Source organism: Leopardus geoffroyi, chromosome A1, assembly GCF_018350155.1.
Source record: "Leopardus geoffroyi isolate Oge1 chromosome A1, O.geoffroyi_Oge1_pat1.0, whole genome shotgun sequence".
In the NCBI taxonomy this organism is placed as follows: Eukaryota; Metazoa; Chordata; class Mammalia; order Carnivora; family Felidae; genus Leopardus; species Leopardus geoffroyi.
The window spans coordinates 11,193,960-11,214,679 of NC_059326.1; the positions used below are offsets into that span (position 1 = coordinate 11,193,960).

Genomic DNA, 20,720 nt, shown 5'->3' on the forward strand with positions numbered 1-20,720 from the left:
TAGTGTTTTAAGTTGATTTCTTTATTTTGAGAGAGAGAGAGGACAAGAAGACAAGGGGCAGAGAGAGAGAGAGAGAGAGAAGGAGAGAGAGAATTTCAAGCAGGCTCCATGCTCCATGCAGAGCCCGGTGCGATCTCACCACCATGAGATCATGAACTGAGCGGATATTAAGAGTTAGACACTTAACTGACTAAGCCAGCCAGCTGCCCCATGTAATTAGCTGGTGTTCTAGAGCCCAGCAACAAATTATTTGGTGAGTATTGCACCTGTAGCTTCTGGGAAAATCTTTGTGATACATGTTACCATTTATTGAATGCCCAGTTGAGTAGAATAAGATACTGGAGAGCATGGTGGGGATGGCAGAAAGAGTAAGAGAAAGGAAAGAAGTAGAATCAAGAAAATGGGGAGAAAAAGCATGAGAAGCTTCTCAAATTTGCAGCAATGATTTATGACCATCTTCAAGAACCACCTGAAACTGAGCTCTCCTGGAAGGAGTGGTGCATGGGAAGAATAGAGATGAGTGGTTAGAGCACATGCTTTTGAGCAGATCCACAGGTAGGATTGTGGGGATCCAAGGGCTAAGAGGGCAAAAAAATTACATTTTGCTTCTCATTAACCTCTACCTGAAATTCACTATTTTCTTCAAGTACAAATATAGGCAACAAAAATAGTATTAGTGGTACCTTTGACTTCACTACCAATTGAACTCACAGATTTTTTCTGTTACGCTACAGTTGCTTTAGTTAGATTTCAATATTGGTTATGTTTTGATTTTATTTAAAGATTATTATAATTATTAGGCTTATCTCTAGGTTATGTTAGGTGTTATTAAAGAAATGCATTATCTTTTTTTTGCTTTTTGTAATTTATTTTTTATTTTTTTATTTTTTTATTTCTTCTTGTTTTATTTTTTATTTTTTTAAATATGAAATTTATTGTCAAATTGGTTTCCATACAACACCCAGTGCTCATCCCGAAAGGTGCCCTCCTCAGTACCCATCACCCACTCTCCCCTCCCTCCCACCCCCCATCAACCCTCAGTTTGTTCTCAGTTTTTTAAGAGTCTCTTATGCTTTGGCTCTCTCCCTCTCTAACCTCTTTTTTTTTTTCTTCCCCTCCCCCATGGACTTCTGTTAAGTTTCTCAGGATCCACATAAGAGTGAAAACATATGGTATCTGTCCAAGAAATGCATTATCTACAATAACACAGTTTTGTGGTTTTTAAGGTAATTTGGTAACTGCATTTCAAAATAACTGGTTTCCATTGTAATCTCCTGGATGTTCTCTCATTTACTTCTGAGAAGGAACCCATTGGCCCTGCTGGATGACCAAAAGGGTCCAAAAATAGTTGAGAACCCCCTAGAGTGGCACTGTCCGCTAAAGGACCCACTAGCCATGTGTAGCTATTGAGCCCATGGAATGTGGTTGTCCAAATTGAAATATGCTGTAAAATATACACCAGATTTCAAATATTTAATGAAAAAAAAAATTAAGTGTCCCACTAATAATTATATATACACACATACATATATTACATACTAAAATGATCATATTTGGGGTATATTAGGCTAAATAGAATATATTAAATTTAATCTCATCTGTTTTGTTATTGCAAATGTACATACTAGAAAATTTTAAATGGCATATGTGGCTTGTGTTATACTTCTGTTGGACATGACTAGCATCAGATCTGAGTTCCAATCTTGGCCCTATCACATAACCAGCAATTATCTTCATTATTGTTGTCATCACTCTGCCGTGTCCTAGCTATTGGATCCCCATAAATTTCAGTGTCCTCATCTGTATGTGTAGATATAAAGCCAAAGGAGAGAGGATTACTATGTTCATTCCAGATTTGCCTTCTTGCTAATCCGTTTTACTATCAGAAATATCCCGAAATCGTATCCAAAAGTCTAAAAGAAGGCCCATGTCCGCATCTCCTTCCCTTACTCTTCTGCTGCGCATTGCTGTAATGAACACAAAATTTAAATTATATACATGAAAGTGATATATAAAGATGAGGGTATAACAATTTATAGACCAAGTGAATTTAAAAAAAAAATTATAAAGGATATAAGAAAAAGTTCTTTTGGAGAGCAAAGAAGCTGGAAAATAAAATTTGAGGTAGGGTGGAGTAGTAGGCAGACTACCGTTGCCACCCATCCTGTATTTATCCAGAAGGACCTAAGTGGCATTTGGATAAGGCACAAGAAAACCACCGGCATATTCCTGGAGTTTGCAAATGGCCACTTAAAGAGCAGGACAACGCTGGTATGTCCTTAACCCAAAGCTAACGTCTAGCCTGCTTCCACAATAGCCAGAAGGTGGCTTGTGTGTTTCTTTAAGAGGGAAGAGCTGAGAGGAGACCTCCTGCCCCTTTGTGTGATCCTTACACTTCCGGAACCCTGAGCATCATAAAATGGGCACCCTGGGAATAAAGAACCCTTTCATCTACGGAATCTCCTTTGAGGTCATGAAACAACCTTCCTTCTGTAGATAGCAGATCATACAGTGTCACCTGTACCCTTGTAAATGAGAAGGGAATCGCTCAGACACCAGAGTGGATCACTGTGGCCAGTACTTGGTGGAGCGAGGGCTGACAGGAGCTTGGGTTTCTCTTTAACTAACACTGTGAGGATCAGAATCCTGACCCTCCACCTCTATTTCCCTGGGCTTCTCAGAGTGACCTCACCCACCATGACCATCTGCAAAGATCATTATTCTTTCTCTGGCTTCTTAGCTGAGCCGTGCATTTGGAACTGCTCTCACCACCAGCTTGTTAAACTGTCCCCTCCCATCATTCAGACAGTTTCTCGTAGCCCCACCCTCCCACACAAAGCTCTGCCTGTCTGGTCAAAATAGGGTGGTGATTTCCCCACCCTTTCTGAAAACATGCCTTGCAAGACTTCCTCTATCCTTCAAAATTTACTTGTGCCGTCAGTTACATTTTCTACCACGTTCGAACTGTGCTTATGGGTGGAGAAGGTAATGTATGTGTTTCTCCACTTCAGCGTTGCTGGGCTCAGACCACACTCCTCGAAATGCCGGATCAGGGGGTCTGAACCACGTAGCACCAGGAACAGATGGTCATTTTGAGGGTTTAATCAGCGATGCTCTATGAGGTAGATCCTTCTTTTTAAAGCTTTTGTTTCAGAGGAAGGGCTGTTCTACGTATCTTTAATTCCTTAGCTGAACGCTTCATCTCCGTGACAATGACCTGGTTTTCAGCTACGGATTATCCCTGGTTTCCAGGACTTGGACAGTTGTAGAGTGTGCATCCGTTTTCCTCTAAGCGGAACAAAGTACTCTGATACTGCCTTATTAACTTCACAGGACCCCTCGATCATTTTCACACCGGTTTATCTCTTTCTGATTGCCAATTTTTTGTTTGTTTTGGTTCTCAGCTTCTCCTCCTAGTCAGCCAGGATGTGCTGTGTATGGGATACTTTTGGTACTAGCTTTATCAAAACAGAATTGATAAGGTGAATCTGTTGCCCAAAAGTTCAAATAACGTATGCCGAAGACTGACATCCCATAATTTATTATGCAGTGTTCTTTCTCTGAGCCAGGGTCTCTCCCAATAATATGGAAAATCAAAGGCTGGCCTGCCCTGGGAGGTGAGACAGTCTGGTGACAAGAAGCAGCTTTCCTCATGTAGTAGAAAGTAACTTGTCCAAGGTCATGGTAGCAGGGTCCGAACAAGGAGGAAAATAGTTTCCTGACTCATTCCATCAAAGTTTGTCAGTAGGTAACTGCAAACACACGATCATACCTAAAGGAAAGAAAAAAAATGTTCAGTATGTGTAAAGTTCAAGTAGCAAGTGTATAAAAAACTAATCAAAATTTCCAATTTTTCCCGATTCCCTTGACTTTAAAATTCTAGATTTCAATAACTATATATTAAATGGTACCTCTGAGGGAAAGTTGATCTGCCCCTTAGGACTTAAAATCTAGTGTTTATTTTTATGTATGAAATTGGGAACATTAGTGGGAATATTAGTTCTTACCCTAAAAGTTACTTCATTTTTAATCACTTAATAAATGAAAATGGCTTACCATAGGCAAAATGTTTAAATGCAACCATAAGGATGCACCTCTTTTGTTTGTTAATTTGTCATTTTTATAGAGAAAAAAAAACTATTTTCTTAGTTCTTTAAGTGGCAACCAGTGTTTGGGAAGTGTGGTGATTGTTTTTTATTCTAAGCATTTTTTTTTTTTAATGTTTATTTTTGAGAGAGAGAGAGACAGAGTGTGAGGAGGGGAGGGGCAGAGAGAGAGGGAAACATAGAATCCAAAGCAGGCTCCAGGCTCTGAGCTGCCAGCCCAGAGCCCGACGCGGGGCACGAACACACAAGCTGTGAGATCATGACCTGAGCCGAAGTTGGACACTTAACCGACTGAGCCACCCAGGCGCCCCTGTTTTTTATTCTGAGCGTTATAAATCTGTGCATTTTTGGTAAATAATGATATGCAAAGCAAATGCCATGTATTTGCTTCTTCAGAAAGGACATAATTTAAAATCGTATATTGTTGGCTCCTGTTGTAGCTGGTGATATTGCATCTGTTTGTATCTCTGTATAAAAAAGTTCTCTGGTTGCTGGTGGTATTCAAAAATAGGGTAGGAAGGTTATCGGTACTGTTGGGTGCTTTGACGATAAAAGCAGTAGAAATAACCCATATTTTCTCTTTCCGTAAAATATTATCTGTAAATACAATATTAAATACTACTTGTGCCTTGCAGAAATTGAGGTCAAATCTTGATATGTACAAAATACGTATGAACCACATCTCCTGGTTTGGCTCTAGGTTAAAACTCTCCAAATAGGCCCTACCTTGAGAGGTTAACCAGAAGAATAAATTAGGTAATTTTTGAGCCTCTACTAAGGTAACCAGAACCCCCACCCAGCTTTACCCGGGCCACTGAAAGTTAGAAGCACTAAAATATTAAATAAACCTTTTTCTGTATGTGTACAAGTTTAGGCTTCCTTCACTTTGGCAGAACTTCGGCCTTACCCTGGTAGGCAGCAGGGGTGCTGGAGACGGGAGCCCTCCGCCATGAACAGGGTCTCTCTCTCCCCCTTTCCCTAACCTGACTGTGGAGTTAGAGGGACATCTCGTGCTGGGTATTCTGGGTTCATTGCTGGCTATAGACCTGCTATTTACCCGTTGTCCTCTGGCTCTGTGCTCATTTAATTCTCACAACAGACCCATGAGATAAAACCCTATTTTGGAGATGAAGAAACTGAGACTGGGAGATGTTCAGCAGCTTTGCAAGCAACTCTACCTGCACGGGAGAGTAGGGCCTTGGCTCTGGCATACTATGCTGTGTATTAATATCTAAGTAATATCCTTGGGATATTTGCTCTTGAAGTCACCATTCACTTGTCTGGAGCAGTGTTGAGAGAGAGGGCTGAGCTTTATCTCGCCAGTTACGAAGATGCTGGGGGGTAGAGACCTGAGTTAACTGACACCCTAGTCCCAAGTCATTCTAATGATATCTCAGCACCACTTTTAGAGAGGTTACTTGCAGGTGCTTAGCAGGTGTGGCCCTTGGCTTGGGTTCGTCCGTACAGGTCCTTTGAAATACAGCCTAGCGGTGTCTCAACATCAAGTTGAGCTCAATTAATGTGAATCCCCCTACCCTATTCTAGACTTGTTACACACCCTGGGTGACAACGGGCTTATGGAGAGGGACTTCCCTGCACAGAGCCGCAAGGGAATGGACTTCAGGCTTGACCCTGCTCTCTGCTGCCATTTCTCCATGCCATCTGATGCCTTTTACTGCTTCAGTCCTTCAAGGGCTTCCCATTAGCTAGACTGACTTTCAATTCCTTTGTCATGGCCCACAGTTCCTTATAAAACTCCTTTGCAGAGGAGGTAAGTAGGGAAGAAAAATGGGTTCTGCTGCTAATTTTTAGTGGGGACAATTTTAGGAGATACGATTTTCCTTGTTTACGTGTGTGCAACAACAAACTGTGCTCTAATGAAGTTCTGGTACATTCAGAACATTTAAATGTATTTCAATTCATTTGGAAAAAATTATTTGTACTGACTAGTAATGGAGTAAGCATCTTCAAAATCTGCAGAATCTATTTTTGTGAAGACTTGTGTATGTGGGTTGGATTTTTTAAGGGAATGCTTCTTGAGTTCTCTGTTTACAAAATGAACATTGTGTGGCATCGCTTCATAGTTTTTTTTCTCTGCTATGTTTTAGCACGAGATACATGGGCACAAATTATGCATCTAAAATATATCGAAAAAGTTTCCGATTTCTCTTGGTGCTTTCTTCGCCTCTAAAAGGCCTCATCCTGCTTAAAGAGAAACAAAAGGCCTTTCTCCATAATTGTCACCATTGATCTCAAGTGATGCTTAATTTGATTTGGAACCGTTCTTATTAAGAAACAATACTTAATAGGAGGAATATAATATTCTTAATGCTTCCTTGGAATTTTAAACTAAGCAAAAATTGATAAAGCAATTTTCCTTACATCTAGTGATTTTTCCTTTGTTTCCTCAGGATGCGAGGAAAACATTTCTCTTCTGCCTAATACATTCCATGCATGAATGTACCTGTCACTCTGACAATAATTACACATGTGTGCCCACGTGCAGCCAGCCACGGGGAAAGGGGGCGGATTCCAGCCCTAACCCAATCAACTCAGTCAGACTTTTTAAGACCATTCCGAGATGGCTCTTGATGTTGGCAAGCATCCAGATTGTTTGCCTAGCTTTGTTGTCACATTTTTTTGAACACCACACATTTTAATCTCAAAAAAAAATTGTCGAAAATGCCAGGAAAGAGAAAATTAAATACGAATCAAAACACAAACCGATTGCACTTCTGTTGCACATTTTTTCCCCACAGTCAACAGCTAGCACTAGGCATGCATGTCACGTCTGTTCATTCAGTGACTCACTCTATGTGTTCTTTGCATGAGAACTTAGCGTGTGCTGGGCTGTGACAGATACACAAATGAGAGACACATGGCTCTTCTGGAGGGAGGGAAGAGAGAGTAGGGAATGCCACAGACTGTAATTTACAATCCACGCACCCTTTACCGCCTGCCTTTGCCCCCACCCTGCCGGTCAGCAACCTAGGACACAGGTGACCAACTGGCCTCTGCCTTCTTGAAATGCTGTTTTCTTAGTCCCTACAGCGCCACCCCAGGCTACCACGAGTCTGTTAGTTTATACTGATCACAATTAAGCCCCCCTTCCTGTGCATTGAGTATTGGGCAGATGTGTGGCACACATCAGGGTGGACACAGCCCATTTCTACCTCTTTACAGCTTGGAGAGTGGATTTCAGACTAGATTGCCACCCTCAGTGGCCCCAGCCCCACCCCAGGTCAGGCATCCTGATACAGACCAAGAGTCAAATTAATGCGAAAGATAATAGCATTCTTCTGTAGGTTTCTTTGGGACGGGGCAAAGCCCCAGGGAATAATTCGTTCCCCAGGCTAGAGCCTGACAGCAAGGCAGTAAGCAGTCTTGGAGAGCCAATGGGGCCTGGACCTAAAGCATTCCTATTATGCGGTGTTAACGAGGGTCTTAGCATATCTTCCTGAAGTTTGGAAAAGGAGTAGGTAACCATGATTCTTGGCTTGCTTATGATAAAATAAATAAATAAAAAAAAATAAGTGACTGGTTCTAAAATTTGTTAGACCTAAATTTTGCCAGCTTTATGACCTTGACCTTATTCTCTATCTCTTTTTGCCTCCATTTTCTCATCTATGAAATGGGGCTATTAATAGTTCTTCATAGGTTGAGGGTGACGATTAGATATGATAAAATATGTATTTTGAAACACAATAGTAATGCTGAATAAATGTAGATGGTGCTATTATCATGTCTCCGGTCACTTTCTGACTCTTTTTCCCCCACTCTTGCACCTACTTCGTGAGGCCTTTCAGCTTTCCTGTATTACTGTTACTTTTCTCTGAGCCTCCAACACCTGTGCCTAATTCCTTGCTTTAAGATTCATTACGTGTTCTCCTAATGTTATTAAGGAAAGGTCCCTTGTTCCTCTTAAATGACGTCTGAAATCTCATAACAAGCCAGGGACAAATTCAGATTTTATTTTGTATTTTAGGTCCCTCTGTCCAGGTGCCTGTTCTGACTACATTTTTTTTTTTTTTAATTTTTTTTTTTTTCAACGTTTATTTATTTTTGGGACAGAGAGAGACAGAGCATGAACGGGGAAGGGGCAGAGAGAGAGGGAGACACAGAATCGGAAACAGGCCCCAGGCTCCGAGCCATCAGCCCAGAGCCCGACGCGGGGCTCGAACTCACGGACCGCGAGATCGTGACCTGGCTGAAGTCGGACGCTTAACCGACTGCGCCACCCAGGCGCCCCTACATTTTTTTTTTTTAATAAGCATCCCCACCCCCGCCAGAGAGGAGACAAAAGGATAAATGTTTTATCCCAGCTTGCAGCAGCTGTCATTCTATTTGATTTGTAGGCCTTTCAACAACACAAAAGGCCTTTTCTGTTCTTTTACAATATATGCTCTCTTTTAAGGTACTCAAATGAGGAAAAACACACATGAGCAAGATTTCAGGTTCTAACGGACAGAAAGTGAGCTCTTAGCTACTGGTTCGCTCTTCACAGGGAAAACGAGATGCCATTGAAAACATTCTTTTCTTAATACCACCTAGAAATTTAGGATAGTTTCCTCTCAAAATATATATGAGTGGCGTTCTCAGCAAATTAGTGTGTTTAGAGTAGGACTGAAATCTTTGAAAAGCCAGGTAAGGTCTATTTGATAAAGTCAACCAAGAGAATCTGTGTAGGCTTGAGTAACAATAGTTAATAGCCTGCTTACTTACAGCAGCTATTTGAAGTGTCTCCAACTTGCTAGCCCCAAATTGTTACCATTGGTGCTCAAAAGCAATATACCTTCTAAGTCCCAGCAGTGGTACAAACATGTGCTTAACTTAAAAAAGTTCTATGCTGGCGTCCCTAAGTGTTCCTAATAAATATCAGTATAGGTAGAGCTTAATTGTTTACTATACGCTAGATGTTATGCTGAGCACTTTATTCATAATGTCATTTAATCTTTCCAACAATTGGATGAGGTAGGTACCACTATTATTCCCATTTTCCAGGTGAGGAAACTAAGTCTTAGTGAGGTTAATAACTTGCCTTAGGTCTCATAGCTAGTACAGTCTGGGGCCAGGTGGGAATCTGGGGCCTGTCTTGAGAGACTTTGTGTTCATGAACTCCAAGGCACCATGCAGTTTCCCTGTTCATTCGTTGCCATGGGGAGGCCTCAGCAAAGTGGGTATGGATATTAATTTTTGTTTTTGAATATGAGAGCTGTTTTGAGGTAAAAATCTTTAGGTCCTGTTTCACTTGGAATCCATACAAAGTACAGGTGATAAAATTAGCTTATCAACTCTAGTGTGCTTCTAAATGAAAAATAAGTCCATCTGATAAGAAATTTCACAAGAATAAAACACTGATTGGAGCTAGAGATCTTGGTGGCTGAGGGCTAGCCTTTTGTGTAAGTGTAAGGAGTTGGAAAAGCTTATATTGATGGTGCCTTGGGGCATTTCAGGACATAGTAATTCTTAGTCTTAAAAGTATTTTGTGTTCTTGCCTTTCCATTTCTCTAAAGAACTGTTAGTCTAAAAAGTCCTGTTTGTGTGTTGACTTGAGGGGAGTTGCCCAACATTTTTATGTTCAATGATTATTAATATGGCCTATTAATTCCTTTGGAAAGTATTAATATGAAATGTACTGGAAAAAAGAAGTATTCCATGGTTTGTGAGACTGTTGGCCAAATCCCACCTACCGAAACGCAGCCTGTCAAAATTATAATACTCTTACTTAATCCCCTAGTCAAGCCAAATGGTAACATGAAATAAAGCTAACCGAAATCAGGACACCTGATATCAAGGCTTCATGAACTAAAAAGGCATTGTACAGCAAGGAATCTAATGCTTTTGCTTCTTATCCTTTTAATACAAATAAATAAGCTTCATTGGGCTTGGTGATTCTTAGAAATGAGCGGTTTGAGAAACGGATCCGTGCTGGAGCCTAACGTTCCGTAAACAAGCCCACTGAGCATCCCCTTCACATGCACACGTTAGGGGTGGAGTGCCTCTCGAAGGGACAAGCTTTTCTGGGAGGGGGAAACACAAAGTGCAGCTTCCACTGTGCCCACGAAAGAAGGGGAAGAGAAAGCCCAGGCAAATGTCCTGTTGTTACCCGGCTTTCCTACGGCAACAAGGCTGACAGATGGGGCTTTTAGAAAAAAACGTCACTGCAACCAGATCCAGGGGTGCAGCTCTTCTTGCTGCAGCGCGATGCAGTTGTGTATATTTCAGGGACAGACACAAGGGGAAGTAGCAGCCAGTGCTCATGCGGGCTGCTCCCTGGAAGCATTTCTGAAGAGAGAGGAGCCACAGGAGCTGGGAAATTCCTCCTCCCGCTGAGTCCGGGGCTGAGTGGTGGCTCAGGTTGAGACCGTGGGCAGGGGCAGGGGGCGGCGCTCCCAGCCCATCCCTCAGCCCTGCCGAGAGCTGTGTGGGCCGTGGCTGCCTGCACAGTGTCAGGGAGGCCAGCCAAGAAACCCTCCCTCCCAGGGGAAAACGGATCGCAGTTCAGGTGGGGACTTCCTCGGTAGCGTACCTGGCTGGAGCAGAGCATGTGGGCGGCCGGCGGCGGGCGGCTCTGGTTATGGCAGCCCCGAAATGAAAGCAGCGGCCGCCGCCACCTCTGAGAGCTGCAGACAGATCAGCACCCAGCAAATAAGAAGCAAGTCCTAGACCCCGAGGAGGAGGAGGAGGAGGAGGAGGAGGAGGAGGAGGAGGAGGAGGAGGAGCAGCAGCGGCCACCGAGCATCTCTCTCCCGCTCCTCCGTGTCCTTTAAATGAGGACTCCCTGCCAGTGCCGGAGGTAGATCTGCAGAGGCTTCCTCTCCGCCGCTGACCCCCCGCTTACATCACTAACCTGTGACAGGCACATCTCCACGCCTGGTACCTGCTCCTCCAGCGGCTCCCAGTCCAGTCCCAGGAGCCTCTTTGTATACCGCCGACATGGCCAGCCAGCAGGATTCCGGCTTCTTTGAGATCAGTATCAAATATTTACTGAAATCCTGGAGTAATAGTGAGTAATTAGAAAATAACCTTTGTTTGTTTGTTTGTTTGTTTGCTGGATGTTGCGTAAGGTTCGAGAAATAAAATCTCAACTGGAGGCATATGCTTGGGTGCCAAGGAAGTTTTTTTGGTTCCATCTGCTATGAAAATCAAAATGTCAGAGACTGAACTAGCTTTCCTTAAGTGCAAAGGCTGCAGTGGAATCACAGTAGATTTTGTTTGATTAAATTTTCAAGTGAGATGGCCCTTCAGACTGTCAGAGCACAGGATGCATTTTCTGCCTTAATGTTTATTTGATCAGGCTTTATCTAAGTATTTTGTGAAGTGTGGTTTAATCAAAGGGGTGTGGCAGGGTTTCAGAGTACTTCATAATTGTTTTATTAGGGTATTGTCTAAAGAAAAAAAGTATTTAACAGTCTAAAACCTAAGTCTCATCTCTTTTGCACTAGAGGCATTTGCAGGTTTATGTATCTCTCCCTTGTCTGTGTGGATGATGTTCAGAATGCTATCTAATGTTTGGATTTATAAAATCCTGTTGTGTTATAGTCCAAACTCATAACATGCTTTCCTGAAATATAAACAAGTGAGGTTCTGACCCTGATCATTTATTAGGATATCAGAATGTTATGGCTTCTGAAGTTCCATTACTGACCTACTTAATAATTTTAGCAATAACACATTTCAAAAAGACAACCTCTAAGGCATCATGGATCTGAAATCAGAATTAAAATGAGGCCTTCAGGTGATCAGTGATGCCTTGTGTTTTTTGAACAGTTGAAAAACAAAGTCTTCTCTATTTCACCAACAGCCTTTGTGCTTGCTTTGGATAAAAGGCCGGCAGGTATTACAGATCCTTAATTGTTTGAAATTAAAAAAAAAAAAATTTCCAGGAAAAATTTTGGTGCTGTATTACGTGCATACTAATTAGCCTACCTGTGCTCAAAGAGCTGGTGATGAATTATCTCCTACACAGACGACCTGTGGCCAAGATTGTTCTTATGTAAACAAAACCTGGGCAGAGGAACCTCTACCATAATTGCTCTAAGGAAAGAGCCAAAGTACCTTCAGCCTTAAGGTATTCAGGGATATGCATCTCTCAATGATCTCCATAGAAACCATTTTTCCCCAGGTCATTTTGCACCACTGTATACACTATAGGGCTCGTCTAAAGCTGTTTTTCTACAAGTGGGAAGCCATTTGGGAGCCTTGCTGTCACCCAAATAGCATTCCTTTATTTGTTAGAGTCATAATTCATTTGTCTTGGGTCCATTATTTGTATAACACTTCACACTCAAGGATGAATCTGCCTTTGTCTATCCACCCTTTGATTAATGAAAAGGGTTTGACACACAGGGTTCTTGATGGAGCAGTTTTCCGATAACTGGAAAGACTTACTGTGAGTTTGACTTCGGTATGTGGTTTTGAATCATCATTTTGAGTACGCCAAGGCCATATTATGTTCTCCTATCATTTTTTGTCATTGTCTCATTAGGTAGAAAATTATGTTGTGACAATACTGAGGCCAGTGCGATTTCTTTTAAAACCTTTCTCCCTTGTCAATTTTCAAATGACTCTAGACAAAGTGTACATTCTCTCTACCTTTCCTAAACTCCCCCCCCCCACCACCACCCCACACCAGACACACACACACTTACTCCCTCACATCAGGAAATGGTTCAAAATGACTGTTCATGTCTACTTTGAGAGCATCTGGGACACAGTTCTGAATTCTTTCAATTCATTCAGCAAATATTTATTCCACACCTACTATGCCAGGCTATGGGGCTGCAAAGGTGAATGAGACACCCTACCTGCCCTCTGTCCTAATTTCTTTATCACAGAAGAGTGAACTTGGTGATTCTCTTGTGTTTCTTTGGAAGTCAGAATGCTTTTCAGTCCTTTCTTGAAAGAGGAAGAGGAAATACACTTTATGCTTAGTCTTCTTTGAGCTTGTTGCAACACTAACCTGCTTTTAACCTAGCTTAGCTCTCAGTTTTACATATTTTCGGTAGCAAAGAGAGAAGGGAGTTTGTCTGTCCATAGGAAAAAGTAGCCTTAGGGTTTTGGCCTGCTCAGTGTAACCTGGCTGAGAGGATGCATCATAGAGCAAGCAACTCCTCAGCCAGCATCATAGGTTTTCGAGGCCAGGATGCCCGCCCACATACCTGAGTGGAGAATCAGGCTCCTAATTATATAGCAGTGCTTATTTATAAAAGTACAACAATTAAAAAGCAATAAAACAAACTGTGTGACTATGGCCGACTGCTTTGCAAGGTGGTAGGTAGTAAGAGGAAAGATGATTCTGTGAGCATGCCCATTAAGATTGCCATTCTCTTTTTTTTTTTTTTTTTTAAGGGCACATTGTGGGGGAAATGTAATTTCGTGTATGTCTGTCTCCTCTGGAGAATTAACAAGTCAATTAAATCAGTCATTGCCTGGTGAGATGTATTAGCTTTTTATTCACTGTTCATTTTGACACTCTTCTTCATTGGCATGCCCACTCTGTCAGGCTGTCCTTTCATTTTAATGGAGTTGGGAATTAAAAATGGCCTTGATGTCTGGAAAGAAAATGTCCTTTGTAGACCTCACCGTGAGGCTCTCCTTAGCTGCTTGGACACCGCCCGCCACTGAAGTCCTACGGCTTCTTCCCCAGTCATATCCAGACTTTCCCCCAACCATTCAGTGATTCTCACAACTGTTCTCCTTGGTGTTCATGGCCATAGCCTCCACAGGCCTTTCTCAGTTTCATCTGGAACGCTCTAGTGGTCTCCTAACAGGCCCCCTGACGTAGAGCTGCCTAGGGATGCTTCTGCCAGCATTTCAAAGACCATGCCACAGATCCCTCTTGCCCGTGAGCATGTAACTGCCATTCAAGACTCTCTTTGAGCTCCTCATCCATCCTTTCAGATTGTTTTTCTTCCCCAGCCAGATTTAATCTGCTCACCCTTGTCTGCATTTTACCACCTTGCTCTCCACTCCATGCCTGTACGCACGCTGGCCTCCTAATCTGGCATGCCCTCACCTAGAACACACAAGTTGCAGGACCAGATAGGCTTAGTTCTGGTCTCTGATCTCCTGCACTTGGCGTGGCCTTGGACAATTTGTTAACTCCTCTCTGCTTCATTTGTCCCATCTGTAAAACGGAAGCAGAAATAATGGATACCTCACAGAAGTAAAAGAGGTATTTAAGAATTAAAGCACTTAGAACAAGATCTAGCACATCGTAAACAATCAATGTTAAAATAATATTAATGTATTCCAATGCTCCTCTCACTTCTAAACCCACTTAAAATCAGACTCAGATCCCTTTTCCCCCTAGTATTGACACCATTTGTGGATTATTCTATGTGTAGTCAACACTTGCTACACCCCTAGAGAAGGGAATTGTGTGACTGTGCCAAAAATAGTTGCTTGCCTTCAGCCATTTTTTTCTAGATTTACTTTTTAACGGTCCCCCCCTTTTCGATCTCAGCTTCTAGTAGAATATTCCTACATTCCCTAAGTAAATACCTCCCAGCAGCACGGGAGATGGTTTGGCAACATCCTCTCGTCAGTAAGTCCCTTTGGCCTTTCAGGTTTGCTATGGAAAAAGTTTAGAGCAGATGGTTCCAAGCAATTTCAGAGGAAAGGAAGGCTGGCTTTAGACTGATGTAGAGAGCTGGCATGTGGGCTCTCTCACCCATCTGAAACCTCTCACCGGGATTCCTTGTGTCTCTATCTACCCCGTGTTGTCCAAACGAACACAGGGCCCAGTGAACAAAGGTACATTCAGAACCTATTCAACATCTCGATCTTTCCAGGGCAGTTGGCATCTTTCTTACAACATCTGTCAAATCCTGCTACCCCACGGAGAGGAACTTTTGAAAGTTTGTTAACTCTTTCAGATAATGAGACTTCCATTGGCAAAATAAACTGGTCTGCGGCACTGAGCAAGCCCTTTGCTTGTTTTGGAAGGGGCTGGTGTGCACTGTGAAATGTCTAATGTCACTGTAGAAGTATCTGCATCAGTGAAATTGGACGTGGCATTTTTCAGATATACTGTAGTGCATTAAGTTGTGGTGATAAGGACGATATTTCTGTCCAACATAGAAATGCTGGTTAGTACCAGGTTAACTCTGGAGACAAAGATCCCACGCATGTGCGGATGGGAAACACCACTGACTGACTGCAGAGCTGTCCTTACTGAGTCCTGTTTTTGTCATCAGTGTAGTTCAAAGACCCCACGGGAAAGGCCTGAGAGAAACCTCAAAGGGTTAGTTTTAACCTCTTGGTGGAGTTGGTTTGAAGAGGTAGAAAACTAATGACGTGAACCAAGTTGCCTGAATCCAGCAGAGCAGACACGCTCAAGTGCAGACACGCTCAAGTGCAGAGCACCTCAGTGTTCTTGTACGAGTAGGGAGCGCCCAGCCCCATCCAGGCAGTTGGGAGGGAGTCACTCCAGTGCTCCTGTCACTCAGTAGATGTCTGACCCTGCGTGCACTCGCTCAGGTGAGGGTCACTTCTGCGAAAGTAGTTTATTGTCCTGATGAGAAACGAAACCCCAAATAAACATCTGCTCTCAATAGAAAGAGCCTGTTCTGGGGTTTGTGATGAAGATAAATAACAAGTAGGGGTTTTGTTTGTTTTATGCGTTGTTTTTGTTGTTGTTAAAATGCTCGAACAGTCTGAGAATAACAATGACTGTCACATTGACCGAGGGCCCACCCCGTGTCAGCTGTTATGCTTGGTAATTTATATGTGGGGCAACCACTGCATTATTTGTCCAAACTGGGACACTTTTGAGAGTGAAAGTTAATAATTATACCGGGACTGCCCTGGGCAAAGAAGGCCATATGACCACTGTGTTTATTATCTTCACTCTTTCCAATAACTCGGCAAGGTTATGTTTTATCCACACTTTACAGATGAAATTTTAAAAAGAGAGAAAGAGAGAGAGAGAGAGAGAGAAAGCGATTTGCTGAAAGCCAGGGTACTAGTAAGTGCCATAAGCCTTTCCCCCAATCCAGCTGATAATCACATTTTAAAGAATCACGCATAGGGTGATCAAAGGGTCGGGAACACTTTGGGGAACTTAGTGCTCTATAGGTGCTTTCATTCTTGTTGGCTGAGGTCACTGCCAACTCTTGGCCCCCTCCCTCCCGCTGCACCCCTGAAATTTGGGTATGCTCACGTGCAAGCCCACGCGAAGTCATATGTTCATTTGACTCTGATCTGAAACCTCACAAAATAAACCTCCATGATGCCATTTGGGTATCTCATAGCTCACAAGCTGAACTCTGGGGGAATTAAAGCCTTATCATTCAAAACTAGGAACATTTAAGAGGAAGTTAGTTTGTTCATAGTCTTCCTCCCCCTGCCCACTTCCCCCAAGAGCCCGTGCTGGAGATCACCATCTCCTTAGCACAAGACCTCAGTATTGACAAGTCTTCACCGTTATTATTACAAAGAATACAGTTTGTTCGCTATGGTCATTTGATTAAACACACACAACGCACACATAAAAGATTATAGCAGAAAGGTACATTTCTTCCGTTAGCCCCGTTGCATGTTGATTTTTCCCTCTTTTTAAAAGTGTATATAGGGGCGCCTGGGTGGCGCAGTCGGTTAAGGGCCCGACTTCAGCCAGGTCACGATCTCGCGGTCCGTGAGTTCGAGCCCCGCGTCAGGCTCTGGGCTGATGGCTCAGAGCCTGGAGCCTGTTTCCGATTCTGTGTCTCCCTCTCTCGCTGCCCCTCCCCCGTTCATGCTCTGTCTCTCTCTGTCCCAAAAATGAATAAACGTTGAAAAAAAAAATTAAAAAAAAAAAATAAAAGTGTATATAAATAAATAACTGAAATGGCTCTCGTAAATAGAAAAGGTACTAATGATTTTAGTTCTTTGAGAATGGTCATTTGCTTACCTGGCTGAGATTTCTCAGATATATTGTATTTCTGTTTGGGAGATGGTGGCAAACTCCTAATCATCTTTAGCAGTGAGGACAGGGAGAATATCTCCAGGACTAATGGAAATCTATAATTCGGATATCTCACGTGACCTGATAGTGCCAGTCTCGGCCACCGTAAAGCCTTCTACAGGACTGGCAACACAGAATGACTTGGTTTCAGCTTCTTTGCCTACTTTGGCATGCTGCTTGGTATAAAGGTGACAACAAGAACTGAAACAGGCAAACAGAAGTAGGCGACAAGGAGAGATGACCTGGGTACTTTTACGATCTGGAAACAGCCCAGGATATTTGAGAAAGTTGCCAGTATTCAGATGTTTCAACTGAACATTTAGATGATACAACATGAAATATTCTCTTTATTTAAAACACCTCTGTTTCAAAACATTTTAATACCTATGACTCACCAGTTCATTTCTGGGTACAGTTGGAGGAATTGAAGAGGTTACGTATGTCCTGATCATCTTACTAGTAACTTCTGTATTTTTGAGCTTCATGTGATATTCAAAATGATTGGGCTCCGATGAGAGTTTGGGCGGAGAAATGACATTTTTCTGAGTTGGGGCTGTTCTGTGGATTGTCAGCCCCATACATAAGCTTTTTGTGCAGGTTCTCTGCCGGTACTAAATCTTGCATTTATTTAGTGCCTTGTGGTTTGCTCCGCACCTTTAAAAACATTACCTCATTTGATGAATGAGATGCATTGATTATGAATAAACTAGCTTCCTCTTAAAATGTTTCTGGTTTGGGATGATAAAGCCTCATTACCCCAAAGTTCAACTTCGGAGGTATAAGATACACATACGGCAACAAGTATATTTTGTGAGCTTTCATATCGGCTTCAAATGAACAAATAATGATTTTCGTCCATGGTCTTTACCTTTGAATAAGACTTTTATAAAAAAAAAAAAAAGTGCTGTATAGCTTGGCATCTGTTACTTAAGATAGAGGTGAGTTTGTTTTAAAAACTTATGCATTAAGATTCTCAGGATTTATTTGTACCCTACCATTTCTTAGTCATCTTTTTCTTAAACACTCAAACATGTCTAATTTTCTACAACGTGATACCTTCTGAGAATCACCCCCTATCTGCACACAACTCTGTGCAGAAGATTGAGCAGACGACCACTTCCTGAAAAGGTGCATGGCATCTGTGAAAAAGAAAGTACACAGCTTTATCTCATCTTTTTTCTTCCCGATCTCTGTCATTCGATAGATTCCTTTTATCATACTCATTTAAATATCTCTCCCCTGTAGAACTGTTGGCTGCACGAGTAAGCAAATGTCCTCACTTTGAGTTGAAAAGAATCTCTCAGGCTTGAAGGAGCAATGAGAAGAGCTTTTTCCATAACAACATCTTGACTTCCTTTTCCATATTGGATTATACTCAGAAACTTTCTATCTTAGCTTCAGCTTTTCTTGGTTATGGCCCCCAAATACCTTGCTACCCAACATTTTCAGAGAAGCAAGGCCAGCACTATTCAGGACTTCTTTTTGAGCACACTGTGACACACTGGGGACTTCCTAACTGAATCGGACTGGATTTTACCATCGGGGATCTCAGAGCTTAACCTCCTTCCTTGTTAGTTTCAGAATGCAGAACTATTCATGCACAAGTTCCCGGGACTTAAAGAATCCGAGGGAGAGGATCCAGTGGTATTCCAGAGACAGTGTATGCCCTAGAGAATTTTATTTGAGTATGTGTGATAGATTCTGTTGACTTTAATATTATGGATTTATACTTTGACGGCATTAGACAACTGTTGGAAACCTGGCGGTTGCAGGCAAATTCCTATGAGAACATTTTCAAATACCCCTCCTAGCAGGATAGCTGAAGGAGAAGAGGAAACAAATTATTCACCCTGGGACACTCGACTGGACTAGGTGTCAGTATTTGGGGCAGCAAGTGTCTCAGGTGGGCATTCCTTTCATCAGAAAATGGTAAAGATGAGTTACCGTGTTTATCAGCATTTGGACCTGGGACTAATTGAAAACCAGTTCCTCCTTCATTTTGAGTGGTCCTCCCACTCTCCAGAACATTGAGGTTAAAGAGAAAGGGGGTATGTGCAAGAATTATATATTTCTGTAAGTGTAATGATCCTACCTCTCACCTATATCGTTACAAACACGTCTTCTTCTTCACGGAACATACAGGCACAAACATTTAAATATTAGTCACCCAGATCTCCAGCTGCTGAGCAGTGAAAGTTTATATTCTGCCAGCATATCAGACTCTACAATGAGTCTGATTTTGGTTTAATTCCTTTCTACTGTGTAGTCATTTGATGAGCTGCAGATGGAAATTTAAGCCAAAGCCATAACATTTCAGCTAATACTTTTTATGCTGCTGTAAGAATTTGTTGTCATGTCAATTTAAGGGAGTTGAAGTCTTTTTCAAGAAGGCATTCAAACCTATTTTAAGAGCTTTTATCAACTCTAATTTGATACACCACTCTGACTGCCTCTGCTGTCCTTAATCAATTGCAAAGTGCAAAGTAGTTTAGCAGTGGAAGACAGCTTTGAAATTTCCAGAATTTCTCAGCTAATGCCATGGGCACAACATTGTGGAAATATACAATTAAATCTCCATTAAAATTTCTTGCCTAAGCTTAAGAGACATTAGGCCGACTTCTTTGAGTTTAGACTTAAACAGGTAAATATGTATTTTGGCAGCCATGAAAAGGATAGGGTATTAGATTAACCAGGGCATTGCTTGAGTAAAATTCCATTTGAATGTTATATTTATGTAGGATCTGGCAAATCAAGAAAATGGTTTACTGCATAAGGGTCAAATCAATGACATGCTTCAATTGTCTAAATACAAGATTAGGTTTTTCTTGCCTGCTTTTCTGTTATTTTTCTGTGTGTGACCTTGTCTCCTTTCCCCGCTTCCTTATGTGAAAGGAACAAACATGCCACCTTGCCTCTACCTGTTTAATGTGAAGGGTTTTGAATACCTCCCCTGAAAAATGAGGTTTATGTAAACATCCTAATACATGCCAGTTATTTCCCCCATGCCATTAAAGCCAAACTGAAGGAGGCTGAGTTGTACATTATTGAACTTGACTGATAAGTAGAGTAGGATCTCTGTCTTTCTAAGCTCGATCAGTTTCTTGGACTGGTCTGCTTTTGAGTATTCTGAATAAGAAATAGGTGTCACACTACACAGCCTATCGGGTTCTTTCTATTGTTATTTTTTACAGTGAAGTCACTGTGTATCTAACTCCGTGCATTTGAACAGGGTTGTCTACAATCTGAAGTGCTGGCATTCTTGATCGGAAGACAAGCGTTTCTTTCTGCACAGGGAGATATGGTGCTTATAGAAATTGCCGGCATTCTGGAAGCTTTATAGCGTACGATCGGACAGTCAAAGGATACTCTCCTAGGTTTTGGTAGAGATTACGTTTCAGTTGAGCCATGTTGAAATCAAGAAGGCCATATGGATCAAGACAGTATTTAAAAACATCTATCTGAAACACAGATTTGTTAAACCAGCCACCTTCACTTTATGCCCACAACTAGGTAGAAAGCTCTCATTGACAGCTTTAAAGAGTTTTAGGGGCGCCTGGGTGGCTCGGTCAGTTAAGCATCCAACTTTGGCTCAGGTCATTATCTCATGGTTTGTGAGTTCAAGCCCCACGTCGAGCTCTGTGCTGACAGCTCAGAGCCTGGAGCCT

General features: G+C 42.1%; 1 protein-coding gene and 1 long non-coding RNA gene across 10 annotated transcripts in view; one reads left to right on the top strand and one right to left on the bottom strand.

Moving 5' to 3' along the window:
* FRY (FRY microtubule binding protein) overlaps positions 1 to 20,720 on the top strand; it is a 454,383-nt gene that overhangs the window by 180,822 nt on the left and 252,841 nt on the right. For 2 of the 9 annotated variants that reach the window (XM_045472740.1, XM_045472917.1), the window contains exon 1: positions 10,816 to 11,112. The exons of the other annotated variants lie outside the window; for them this stretch is intronic. In XM_045472740.1, coding sequence (XP_045328696.1) covers positions 11,043 to 11,112 — 70 coding nt within the window. In that variant the 5' untranslated portion in view covers positions 10,816 to 11,042. Of the gene's footprint in view, positions 1 to 10,815; positions 11,113 to 20,720 lie in introns of those variants that run through there. 9 annotated transcript variants of the gene reach the window in all.
* LOC123595455 lies at positions 3,239 to 11,053 on the bottom strand. Its single transcript, XR_006711177.1, has 2 exons — positions 10,957 to 11,053; positions 3,239 to 3,772 (listed from the first exon to the last, which is right to left on the bottom strand). It is a non-coding gene; the product is annotated as an uncharacterized LOC123595455 (long non-coding RNA).